Genomic DNA, 13,497 nt, shown 5'->3' on the forward strand with positions numbered 1-13,497 from the left:
TGCTTGGTATATGCTTGCAACGAAAGAATCTTGACTGAATTTGAACTGTAATATTGCACCAAATTGGAGGAATCCACCATGGGGGGAGGGCATGGGGAAGGATGGAGGGAATCCCAGAGACTATGAAACTGTGTCACATAAAGCAATGTAACTAATATAAAATAAATAAATATCTTTAAAAATTTCTTTTTGTAAAAGAAAAGAGTGCTATTTTCAATCCCAAGAGTTTGCAACCCAGCTTCCTGCCAATGTGCCTGGGAAAGCACTGGAAGACAGCCTCCAAGTACCCAGGAGGGAGACTTGGATGGAGTTCCAGGCTCCTGGCTTCAGATTGGCCATTGTGGTCATTAGGGAAATCAAACAGCAGATGTTTCTTTCTTCCTTCCCTGCCCCCTATCACTCTCAGTGAGATACATAATTGCATTTTTTAAAGTGTCTTAAGGGCTGGTGCTGTGGCCTAGCAAAGTGGATTCTTCAGCACCCCCTGTGACCCAGGTGAGCGACCAAGAAGCTCCTGGTTCTTGGCTTCAGCCCCGCTCTGCCCTGGCTGTTGCAGCCAACATGTGGAGTGAACCACCAGATGAAAGCTCTCTTTCTATCCCTCTTTTTCTCTCTTTGTAACGCTGCATTTCAAAGAAAATAAATAAACACATCTTTTAAAAAAGAAAGTGTCTTCAGGAGTCTGGGGGAGTTAGAGCGGCAGGAAGGAGGCAGTGAGAAGTCCAGGAGGTAGAAACAGATAAGATCGAAGAGCAGCAGGCCAAACATGTTGGGGCGCACGAGGAATGGGCAGCATGTCCCATCTGGGTTGCATGGCTGCCCTGGTACCCAGGAGACAGTGAGGACAGTGAACCCGGAGAGAGGCAGAACCTGGGGCGGGGGGGGGGGGGCTCAGGATGGTCTGAAGGAGCGACTTTAGCCCTTCATGACAGGGTATCCTTGGTCTTGGGACCAGACCTGAGGAGCAGAGCTCAAGGAAGGCAGGGACTACAGGTGGGGCTGAATGTTGCCGGCAGGAGGTCTGGGCTGGAGCAGATCAGGAACGGGGCTGGCTTTGGAGCGGGTATCAGACTCCTAGTAACGGACTCCGGCCTTGCCTGCTTCCGGGGTGCTGACAGGAAATGCACGCAGGGGAAGGTCGCACAGGTGCATGGTGCATGGTAACCTAACACACAGACAGAAAGGGAGAGGAGCGAGCAGACACCATGAAGGGGCCAGGGACTGGCACAGCTGGCAAGGCACAGGTCAGGAAAGGGACCGGGAAACTGGGGGGTGCTCACAGGGAATTCGGAGGCTTGACTCCTCTAACAGAAAAAGAGGATCTCCCCATTCCGGGACTCTGCACCAGTTTCTCGGATGTTAGTGGGAAGGACAGGTATTCCAGCCCAAGGCTGGCTCCAATAAGAAGACCGTGGAGGGGGAGTGGACGGGGTAAAACGGGCGCGGCCGGGAGCAGACCAACTGGAAGAGGAAGGAAAGCGAGAACCAGGGGACAGAAAACGCCTTCCAACACTGCCCCTGGCCCACCACCAAAACAAACGGACTGGGAGCGAAAGCGCCGCTGCAGGGTGACGCCTCTCGCGTGGAGCACCCACGGTACCGCCTTTCCTCCACTCGCTCCCCTCCCTGGTCTCCCCTCCACCCCCTCTCCGCCCGCCCGCAGCTCGGGAGCCGCTGCAGGTTCCCAGCACTGACGTCAGCAGGCGATGACCTCAGCGCTGAGGAGGTGGCGGGGGCGGAGGAGGGGTGAGGCGTGTCCACGGCGACCCCACCGGCGTCCCCTGTCCTTCGCCAATGGGCACCGCCGCCGCTGGCCCCGCCCTCACGGAGCCTATGAAAGGCGCGGTCCCGGGGAAGTCCGCGCAGAGCTCGAGGAGCGGCCAGGCGGCGACCCTGGCTCCCCGGCAGGACCCGCGGACACCTCCACCTGCTCCCGGCGTTACGCAGGACGTGAGCCACGGGCAGAGAACCGACATGGTCCCGGAGATCGCTGCTGCCGTGGGCTTCCTCTCCAGCCTCCTGAGGACGCGGGGCTGCGTGAGCGAGCAGAGACTCAAGGTTTTCAGCGCGGCGCTCCAGGAGGCGTTAACAGGTGAGCGCCGGGCCTCGGCCCCCTCCCCGCCGGAGGGACTTTCGTGTCTCCCCTGCGCTCAGCTTTCGGGGTCGGGTGGTTCTGGCTGAGCGCGCTTCTCTATCCCAGGGAGCTGATCTGAGCTCCCCGGTTGTGCCCCCGACAGAGGGTACTGTGGATCTGATCGGGTGCTCGACACCTTCGCTGGGACCCAACACCTGGGACCTTGGAAGCAAAGAGCGGGTCAACGAAACCCCACCGGCCGAGGGGGTCCTTGTGGGAGAAGGCGCACGGGAGGCTTTTCCAGTCTGCCTCTCTGGACGTGGGCTCCCTTTGTCTTCTCTGTTCTGTGGTCGGTCTCAGCCGTCCGCCACTGACTGTGGTGTTGAGAGACAGGGGCCAGTACCCGCACGAGGGGAGAAGGCGTGAGACGCGGATGTGCGGTTGCCTGGGGAGGAGACCCAGCTCCGTTTCAGCCAGCTTGGCTGGCGCTGGGTTCTGCCCACCGAAGAACAATACAAAGTTTCGACCCAGCTACCCATGTCCACTCCTCGGAAGGAAGGAAATGAGCCGCTGGGCCGGAACGGGAGGCCCAGGGGCTGTTTCTGGTTCCATCAGAGCTGGCAGCTTCCTTGGCCTTGAGCCGTGGCTCTGAAGTCCCCAGAGCTCCTGTCTGGACATGCCTTCCCTCCTCACACCTCCGGGCTGCTGAAAGCAGCCCAGAGAGCTTTGGCGCCCCCTGTCACAGGCCCTCACCCCTGGCCTACTAGAGGGGAGGGGTCTCTCCACCTCCCCTTCTGGAGACCCCCTGCCTCTCCTTGCGTCCATTCTGGTCCCTGCCTTGTAGTCGAAGTGCCCCAGTCCCTCTCGTGTTGCTCTAACCAGGGCATCCTCCGCCCTGTCTTCACAGAGCACTACAAGCACCACTGGTTTCCCGAAAAGCCTTCCAAGGGCTCTGGCTACCGCTGCATCCGCATCAACCACAAGATGGACCCCATCATCAGCAAGGTGGCCAGCCAGATCGGACTCAGCCCGCCCCAGCTGCACCAGCTGCTGCCCAGCGAGCTGACCTTGTGGGTGGACCCCTATGAGGTGTCCTACCGCATCGGGGAGGACGGCTCCATCTGTGTCCTCTACGAGGAGGCCCCGGTGACTGCCTCCTGCGGGTTTCTCACCTGCAAGAACCAGATGCTGCTGGGCAGAAGCAGCCCCTCCAAGAGCTACGTGATGGCCGTTTCCAGCTAGACACCGCGCTGTGGCCGCAGCCACCTGCCGCCGGCCGGCTCCATGCTGAACTCATCCTGCCGTGACCACAGGCCGCCGCATACCTCAACCTGGGGAACTGTGTTTTTACATGAAGAGCTATTTATATATATATATATATATTTTTTTTTTTTTTTAAGAAAAGAGGAGGAAAAACAACCAAAAGATTTTTTTAAAGAAAAACAAAAAAACACAAATCCTTAAAGGGAGTTGCTTGAAAGTGGCCTCCCCAGGTGCCTTTCAAAGTGTGGAGCCTGTAAGCCAGTGTCTGCCTGTGCAAGGGTGGGGAGGGGCACGCCAGAGAGCCAGGAGCCAACTACTGTGAAGTGAGAGGTGGGGGCAGCCCTGGGGCAGAACAGGGGTGACATTCAAACCTTCCTGTTCCCCACTGGGACACTTGCCCTCCCTGGCCTCTCTCCAACTCAGGGGCATTCAAGCCTGGACTTCAGCAATCCTATGTGGCTTAATGTTCTCTTTTCTGCTGAGATTCTAGGCAGGAAACGCAAATTCCTCTTGTGCTCTCTTCGGTCAAAGCAGCTTTTCTCTAACTCTACCTTCAGGGGCCTGCAGAAGTTGCTCCCAAGTCAGGCATCTGAAGCCTCACTCACACACACACACCCACACACACCCCACCACCACCAAGCTGCCCCCGCACCCCAAGGGGTAAGGCAGGGGTGGGGGAGGGAATTCTGCACAAAACCTTTGCTTTTGCTTTGCTCTGCTTTGCGTGTTTGTGTGGTGGATATTTTAGGGGTGATCTGCAGTGTAATTTGGGGACCCAAAGAGTATCCATTGAGGATGTCTTTTTGGCCCAAACCCTTCCTTTTAGAACCACGCGTGCAAGTCCTGGTGCTTCTGTAATTCCCCCGGAGGGGGTGGCTCGAGAGCCCCCAGCAGTCCCCGGGGGGCCTTTGCTATTGCCTTCTTTTGCGAAAGCACAACACTCCTGTCTGTGCTGCCCACTGGGTTGGAGCTGCCCTTTCTTCCAAGGTCAAGAGTTCTCAGTCCCTGTGCAATATGCCCCCAAGGTCCCTGGAGGGGCTCTCAGAGGCTCCCAGAGCCCAGGTGGGTTCAGGAACCGTGTTTCCTCCTCTCCTTGGGCCTTGGTGGGGGGTGGAGGGGGCAGGGCCAGCCTCACAGGTGTTCTGTGGTTGAGTGGGAGAACGCCCCCTGTTCTGCAGGACTCCTTGCTACTCCCCCAGAGGAGGAGGGCTGACATTAAAAGCCAAACCTTGGGCACTGTTTCTACTTGCTGTGCTCAGAGCACCTGTGGGTGAGGCTGCCGTATCCCCCTCCCCCCACCCTTACAATCCAAATCTGTAGACATGTGCAATATTTCCTGATCTGGGTTGGAGACAGAGACCTGCCTTGAAAGAAGTCCTCCACCTTGAGAACTTCAGAGACTTCGGTAAAGTGTTAGAAAGCCTTGCTTTCCACACTGAATCACTTAGAAAGGATGGGCCTAGGGCATCTGGTCAACCTGGCTGTCCCTGCCCCATACTTCTACTGTTGCTCCTTAGTGCAGAATCTTCTCCCCCAGAACATTCCTCAGCCCTCTGTCCCCTTTCCTAGATTTCTTAACCGCCCAATTTTGACACAAAGGTGCTATTTACCAAACTCCCTCTCTACCTGTTCCCCACCAGTTCTGCCTCCTTCTCGATTCAGGCTTCCGCGTTGCCTTCAGTTGCTTCCAGTCTGTTGCTTTAACGTTCCGCTGTGGGCCTGCAGACCTGAGAGCTAGCTCCCTGGCCTGTGGGTCAGAGCCAAGCTGTGAATTGCTGTGGACGGTACTCCATGTCCCGTCATATGCAGGGGCCTGCTCCTGAGAAGCAGCCTCATGGTCTCATGTTTCATCTCTCTCCTCTCCGATGTTCACTTTAAAAACAAAACCCCAGAGCTGGACTGTTGAGCAGGACTGTCTCTCCCACTAAGTAAAAAAATAAAGTGCATTTCTAAGCTATTCTGACAGAAAAGATTTAAAGGTTCCTAGTTGTACCCTACTGTTTTATATGGAAAAACAGACAGCTTTATGGACAAATGTACACTTTTTTTTTGTTACTTTAATAAAAATGTAGCAGATGAAGTTGTGTGGTATAGAGAAGGTAAAATTCCCATGCTGGTACTTTACATTTTTGCTCTCAGACCCACATCCTTTGTGTTTCAGAGTGCTCCTTTCCAGTTGAACTGCAGCACGTGGCTGGTGTAGGAGAGATGCCTCCAAGCATCCCCTCTTCCCGGGGAGGGTCCCTGACTTCCCACTTGTGCTAGCAGTCCCCCTGAAGACACTAGAGGCAGCAGGATTCTTAAAGTCTAAGCATGCCTGGTCTAGCCCATCTCCATCCTGGCCATCCTGTCCTTACTAGTGCAGTTTTATTTATCCATAATTCATCCATCTGGTCACCCATTAATCCATTTATCCATCCATCCGCCTGCCCATCCATTCACCAATCCATCATCCCATCTGGTCATAAATCTGTTAACATCCGTTGATCTATCCATCCATCTGCTTTACGCACTCAACAATCCAGACAGCCATCCTTCCATCCACTCACGATCCATCCGTCTACCCACCTGCTTGCCGATCCGTCCAACTAGCCCCCCACCCAGCCAGCCAGCAGGCCTGTGTTGTTAGTAAACACTGAGCACTGAATATACTAAAAATGATCAAGACAAAGTGGAGTGATGGGCAAAGGATAATGAACCCCTTTGCAGGCTAGGGCAAGATTCTTGGCAATTCCGAAGACATGCTCCCTTGCTGTTTGCTACCTACCATTCTCATTAGACAGACTAAGCATTGAAGCTGAATGTATGGCTGAAGCCCAATGCCATAAGTTAGTTACAGAGCCACCTCCTCCCATGGAAAACACCTATGTGAGAGCCAAAGGCTCTTTGGCTCCAGGCATAGGATTCTGCAAGAGAATAAGAGCAGTCTTCCTCAGCTCGACTTTTTTTTCTAGGTGGCTTTGACATCAGCTTCTCTGGGAAAGAGTACCAATATGTTTTTGACCTTGATCTAGTTTCTTCTTGGCCCCAGGAGGGCTGAATTTAAACTAAATTTCCAGCGTGGGGATTTGTGAGCCACAGTGCTCCATTCTCCACACTTGCATGATGTTTGTCGGCAAGCCTGGGTCCTGGGTGTGCTGGCTTGGGTGTGGACCACGGAACCTGGGTGTGGGATGCTGATTCTGTGCATGGGGGTTGGGGTGAATAGCCAGGACAGCCATGTCACCAACAGACTCAATAATGGAGACCCACTAGTATCAATAGGTTGCTGGATAAAAGAATCCCATCTTTGCTTGTAGCTTCTAATACATTTGTCCTAACTACCCAGTAATAGGAGCAGATGCTGTGGGTGTTGGGACAGGCCTAGGACTGCAGACACATTGCCCGTCCTGGTGCTGGGCATGCTGGACCTCTTGCTGTGTGGCGCAAAGCCTGGCATTCAGACAAGGTTATCTGCAGAAAGAGGCTGACACCTGAACACTTTTCTGTGTCTTCAAGCCAAGGAAACTACAGAATGGCACGTTCTTCTGGGGGTGGTTCTGGACTCCTAGCCCACGTGAGAGGCTGCTATGATCCATGCAACTTCAGCAGCGGTGGAGAGCACTCCGTGACCAGCTGAGGGTCCCAGGTCCTGACCTGGAACTGCTGTGGTGGCAGCTGGTGGCCTTCCTGCCTTCAGAGACAAGGCATTGGTTGGCTCATGCCGTTTTTGGCCTCCCTAGTTGGTAAACAGTGCCAGCCAGCTGGGCAGATGTTGTGCTTGGTCAGCTGTTAGGAGGTGATAAAGCACCTCCCCAGAGTGTGTAGACAAGGCCGTGAGAGTGGAAGATTAAGAGCCCATCCTGGCTCCCGATAAGGACTTTTGGGTGGGAAAGACTTTGAAGTGGCAGCAAATAAGCTTTGGGTGGGGGATAGAGGATGAAACACACTTCTGGGGGCCCAGTGTCTGTACCTCCAGACCCTTTGGGAGGAAAGATAGTGGGGACATTGGGGCCCTGGCCTCAGCTGCGCCAGCCTCCCTGGCCCCACCAAGAGCAGCACTGGACAAGAGTTCTGTGCTGGGTTAAGTACTCTGCCTCTTGGCCCACGGCATGCGTCTGGACAAGCTCCTTCTGCTTTCTGGTGCCTAAATGTGGGCGTTAGATGAAACGACTCTTGTTCTCTTCCTCAGCTTTGGATCTCTAAGTCATCTCCATTATACCCTGGCTGTCACTGGAGGCGGGGGGCATTTCCCACCATTGTTACCATGCTGTTCAATTAGCTCAACCAAAAGGTAATTCGACCTGCAAAGAGGAATGAGCAATACATCTCCTACTCGGGTCAGACAGCTGCCCACCTACCTGCTAAGGTTTCCATGTCCATGCATGGCGAGGCAAGGCGGGATTGCCAGGTTTGGGAACTCAGCCCTGGGGCAGGCTGGCCAGTCTGAACTCTGCTCACTGCTCATGCAGCCTGTGAGAAGGGGCCTCCAGAGCAGGCCTTAGGATGCCCCCCCTGGTAAAGTGCAACTGAGAACAGCACCCATTTCTGAATGTTGTCACTGACAAGTGAGAGACATAGGTGACTTGGAACGGGCCTGGAACCTTTCAGTGTCACAGTGTCAGCAGGACTCAGACCACAAAGACCTGATTAGCTCCTACCTTTGGGACTAAGTTGGTCCAGGGGTGAGGACAGACACTCTGGTCTGCCAGAATAGAAAGGGACCATTGTTAAACCAACAGTATCTGCTAGAACCTTCAAGAAGGCCTGTGGTTGCCACTAGCCAAGTAATCTGTGGCCTCTCCCCTAATCTCCATTCTTTGTGTACAAATCTTCACAATCTTGGTGCTGGTGTTGTGGCTTACCTGGCTAAGTCACTGTCTGCAGTGCTGGCATTTCATATGGGCAACAGTTTCAGTCGCAGCTACTCCATGTCCAATGCAGTTCGCTGCTATTGCACCTAAGAAAAAAGAGGAAGATGGCCCAAGTCCTTGGGCCCCTGTCCCCACATGGGAGACTTGGCTAAGGTTCTTGGCTCTTGGCTTCAGCCTGGCCCAGTACTCGCTCCTGCTGTCATTTGGGGAGTGAGCCAGTAGATGGAAGATCTCTCTCTCTCTGCAACTCAGATAAATAAATCTTAAAACACACACACAAACACACAAGCACACACACACATCAGGGCCTGAGGGCCCGGCATGGTAGCACAGTGACTAAAGTCCTCACTTCGTATGCACCAAAGCTTTGGGACTCTGTACCCGCATGGGAGACCTGGAAGAGGCTCTTGGCTTCGGATCAGTGCAGTTCCAGCAGTTGAGGTCACTTGGGGAGTGCATCAATGGAAGGTCTTCCTCTCTGTCTCTCTTCCTCTCTATATATCTTACTTTACAATAATAAAAAAAAAAAATTGGGGCCTGAGAGATGGCTCAATTGATTAATCCTCTACTTATAAGCGCCAACATCTCATATGGATGCTGGTTTGTGTCTTGGCTGCTCCACTTCCCATGTAAATCCCTGCTTACAGCCTGAAAAAATATTAGCGGATGGCCCATGTGTTTGGGCCCCTGAACCTGCATGGGAGACCCAGTGGTGGTTCCTGGCTCCTGGCTTCAGATTGGCTCAGCCCTGGTAGCTATGGCTATTTGGGAAATAAGCCAATGGATGGAAGATCTTTGTCTCTGCTTCTCTCTGGAAATCTGTCTTTCCAATAAAAAATAAATATAAATCTTAAACACATATACACACAAATCTTTGAATCTAAGAGTCCTTCCTCAGGCTGCTTATATCCCATTGTAGGTGTGCTGTAGGTCCTAGGGAGTGAGCAACTGTCAGCTGAGCAGGCCAGAGAATGACCTCTGTCGTGCTTACAGAAATGCCCGATGTCCTTGCCAAGCAGCTGACCTTGTTGGCACAGGGCAGCATCCGCTCCTGTGTTGGTGGGTTAGTGCCCAACTAGGCTACATGCTCACAAACACACAATGTGGGTGGAGATAGGTCTTCTCCAACAGCAGCTTTGCTTGCCTTCGTTCTGCCCATCTGGGGACTTGTACCTTCCTGCTCCCCCTCCCTGGAAGGGGGAGCAGGAGGGGAAGGCTGAGATGGGGGAGCCCAGGCTCTCTGGTATTTCCTGTGCCAGGCTGGAAAGTGAAATGCTGAGCTCTGTGTATGAGGCTAGCCAGGTATTGGGTGAGCACAGGACACAAACCCGTGTGCTCTGGTATACTGCCAGGGCTGGCCTCTGCCCTGCTTCTCTGGGGCCCTAGCAGCTGCCAGGTGTTGTGTTTCCTGCAGGAGCTGAGTTCTACCATTCCCCACTGCCATTCTCATAGGCAAGGGTTGGGCTTCATTCAACCCTTGTCCATGAGCCTGCCCAACTGCCTGGAGCACAGCAGAAGTATGCGAGTAGGAAGCCCTGGTGTGGAGAGGGAACAGCTGTGTGAAACAGGGAGGAGGGGACACCAGGAAGGAGAGTGCTTCCAGGCAGGTCTGGAGGGAGGAGAGATGGGGGACTGGGGTGAGCTTGGAGCAAGAGTGTGACCCTCCACTGGAAGGGCCTCTGCCCCTTACCATGGTCTGTTGTCATAGGAGACCAGATGATACCAGGGGGTGTGCTTTTCCAAGAGAAATTTGAAATGTGGATGTGGATTTGACATCCCGCTAGAGCCTGAAGAGCCCCCTGATTTATGACCTGTGGCACACCAGGACCACGTGGAATGAGGACATAGGGGCTCCTGACCCCAGTCCTATGGTAGATGTGAGCCGCCAGGGCAGGTTGTCTGGCGCCCTGGCTGTGCTCTCTAGGAGAGCTCCTCATGGATCCAATGGCATATGAGGACCAGATAAGCAGCACCTCTCCACCCTTGGCAGTCATCTGTGCTGGGGACTGTATCCTCCAGACCTGGGCCCAAAGAATTGCCTGTCCCTACCTGCCCTCCAGTGTGGCCTGGCTGACTCATCCTCAAGCTACCCATCCTCAAGCTACTGATATCACTACCCAGCAGTTTTTCGATGTCCTCACTCCTTTCTGGACCAGGACGCACATTCCTATGATGCTCTGTTCTTTCCTCTGTCCTCATCCTTACAAGCCTGGGGTTTGCAGCTAGAAGGAGGGCCAGGGCCCTACCTGGGCACTGCGTGGTAGGTACCCTGTGGATGTTAGGGAATCCTGGCTGAATGGGTGGATTTAAGTTGCCAAGACTGGGGGCTGGCTGATGAGTCGGTTCAGAGACAGTGACCAGAAACCAAGGCCACTGCAGGTGCACTGGGGTGTCCCAGGTCAAAAATCTGTGGCTGAGACTCCAAACACTTGCTACTGAACTGTGTCACTCAGACCCGTCGGGCACAGCAGACAACACAATGCCAGAGACTCTAGTTATTGATTAACTCCCTAAGAGGGTTTACTGAGAGAGAGGCCGGGCTGCCTCCCAGCAAGGGCTGTTACCTTGGATCCAGGAGACGGCGGTTCTGCCACCACTTGCTGACCCTGTCCACAGTGCTCCTCCTTTTCAGGCGGCATGGCAGTGGAAAGAGCACTAGCAGGGAGCCTCGCTTCAAGGCCAACAGACACTAGTAGCAGATGATGTCACTGACATCCAGATGAACCCCTGTTCTGGGCTTCCATCTTATTTGTATAATGAATCACTTGTACGGAATCCTCCTTCCCCATTCCAGGTCCTTCTCCAGATGGAATGGTGGAGAAAAAAGTCTTTCATCTTTTCTATTCCACTTTCTGGACCCATCAGCACCCAGATCTTGTCTTTGTCACGGCTGAAATACTGCAACTGGGGCCAGCAATATGGCATAGTAGGTTAAGCTGCTTCCTGTGGCACCAGCATTCCATATGGGGACCAGTTCGAGTCTCAGCTGTTCCATGGCCCATCCAGTTTCCTGCTTTGCGTCTGGGAAAGCAGTGGAGGATGGCCTAAGGCCTTGGGCCCCTGCACTCACATGGCAGAAGGAATTCCTGCTGGGCTTCAGACTGGCCCAGCTCTGACCATCATAGTCATTTGGGGAGTGAATCAGCACATGGAAGATTCCCCCTTTCAATCCATCCTCTAATTCTGCCTTTCAAATAAATAAATACATCTTTAAAAAGCAAGCAAGATGGTATTAACTCTTCCTGGCTTACCTGCAGGAACCCCTGCTTAGACCAGCATTCTAGTTTACCCCCAAACTCTGTCTTCATCAAACTCTTCCTTCTCTGTTGTCCTTCGTTGCTATGCTGACAATGACTTTTCTCAGGACCTGAGTGCCCGCAGTGTGCTGGGCACCCACCAAGGCTGGGCTCTGCATGGGTGCTTTCACACAATTTCTGCAGTGTCCTCTCCATGCCTCCACTGGACACTGGGCCTGCAGGACCAGACAAGCAGCAAGGCACAGGAACATGAGAGGGGAAGGGTGATGATGAGGACCTCTCCTCTTGGATCCACACCGGCCCCTCCAGAATCGTCTCCTTTATCCTTTTATATATAATGAGATGCTGAGAAGCTTGCGGAAAAGAATTAAAACGTGAGTTGGGGGCTGGCACTTTGAGCCTCTGCTTATGGCACCAGCATCTCGTATGAATGCCAGTTTGTACCCCAGCTGTGCCTCTTCTGATCCAACTTCCTGCTTATGGCCTGGGAAGGCAGTGGAGGATGGCTCAAGTCCTTGGGCCAGTGTACCCATGTGGGAGACCTGGAAGAAGCCCCTGGCTTTAGATTTGCTCAGCCCTGGCTGTTGCAGCCATTTGGGGAGTGAACCAACAGATGGAAGATCTCTTTGCCTCTCTTTCTCTCTGTAACTCTTTCAAATAAAAATAAAATGAATACATTTTTTAAGAAAAGATAAGTTGGGGCCAGCATTATGGTTCAGCAGGTAAAGCCACTGTCTGTGATGCCAGCATCTCATATGGGTTCAGGTTCGAGTCCCAGGCACTCCATTTCCTGTCCATTTGCTGATGTGCCTGGGAAAAGCAGCAGAAGACAGCTCAAGTGCTGGGGTCTCTGCCACTCTCCCGAGAGACCTGGATGAAACTCCTGGCTCTTGACTTCTGAGTTGTGACTATTGTAGCTGTTTGGGGAGTGAATCAGTAGATGGAAGATCTCGCTCTTTCTCTGTCTTTCAAATAAAGAAATATATTCAAAAATTGTCAAGTTTGTTTCAGTTCAAGATATTTTTAAAATTCATTCGTAGTTTTACTCATAATACACATTTCCATGAACTTTTTGAAAGACCCCTTCTTAGGCACAAATTTCAAAAACGTTTTGCACTAACGTGACCTTATGTTTTCATACCGCTTTCCACAAATGTTGCAGAGTTGCGAACTACATTCTTCCACAGTCTCCTGTGGCTTAAAACTGTTTGCACTTTAAAGCATATTTCCTACCCCAGCTCCCCTTCATGATTTACACACGTGGTGTATTTGTATTCACACTTTCCCAACAAAGCACAACCCTTTTTCACAGACAGCTCAGGGTTGAGGGAGGCGGCTTGGCCAGCCAGGTCCTCTCTTCAGCTGTTGCAGCAGGAGCCATCTCTGTCCTTCGTTTTGATGCCCGGGGCCTGCCTGTCAGGTTGGAGTGGCGGGGTGGACAGGGCAGAGTGCATGGCTGCTGATGGAAAAGAGGGAGGTGGTGCACAAGGGTGTGCTCACAGGGGTCCCTCCTCATGACCCTGCCCTATTTGGGGGATCCCTAGGAGGAGATGAAAGAGCCCCCCTGGCCTCCCAGGCCTGACCACGCAGAGGTCGGCTACATAGCAGCCAACTAGTACTCCAGTGGATGCTGAGGGCAAGGAGGGGGGATGGGCAGAATCCCTCTGAGGTGTTTTTGTTCTGCGCGCGCTTGGCTGGCCTTGGGGCAGCTGGCACGGGAAAGCGGGGTAGTCTCCTTACTGGGTGTGGGCGTAGAGGGGAGGGGGCAACGGTGCCTTTGAGCAACTCATCTTTAAGTTCCCAGCAGCTGCTGGTGCCCAGAGAAGTACGATTAAGCGCCTGACCCCTCCCCCACGTCCTCCGGGTCTAAATACACCCCATAACCCCTTTCTTCTCTGGGGCGCAGCCTTCCCATGCCAGCTGCCGCTCCTCCAGGTGTTTCCTGTACCCTCTTTGTTCACTGGCGGAGGGGGGACGGGTGCTGCGGGCGGGAGGGGGAGTCTGTTTTGGCTTCCTGTTAGCCAATGGCAGCCCGTGTGGGCGAGGCCGG

General features: G+C 53.5%; 1 protein-coding gene across 1 annotated transcript; it reads left to right on the forward strand.

Moving 5' to 3' along the window:
- Positions 1–1,618: 1,618 nt before the first annotated feature.
- Positions 1,619–3,467, forward strand: BTG2 (BTG anti-proliferation factor 2). The gene is made up of 2 exons (XM_004578745.4): positions 1,619–2,092; positions 2,982–3,467. Exons 1-2 carry the CDS (start codon positions 1,795–1,797, stop codon positions 3,314–3,316), a joined length of 633 nt encoding a protein of 210 aa, XP_004578802.2. The 5' UTR covers positions 1,619–1,794; the 3' UTR covers positions 3,317–3,467.
- The last annotated feature ends 10,030 nt before the right edge of the window (positions 3,468–13,497 follow it).

Source organism: Ochotona princeps, chromosome 10, assembly GCF_030435755.1.
Source record: "Ochotona princeps isolate mOchPri1 chromosome 10, mOchPri1.hap1, whole genome shotgun sequence".
Lineage (NCBI taxonomy): Eukaryota > Metazoa > Chordata > Mammalia > Lagomorpha > Ochotonidae > Ochotona > Ochotona princeps.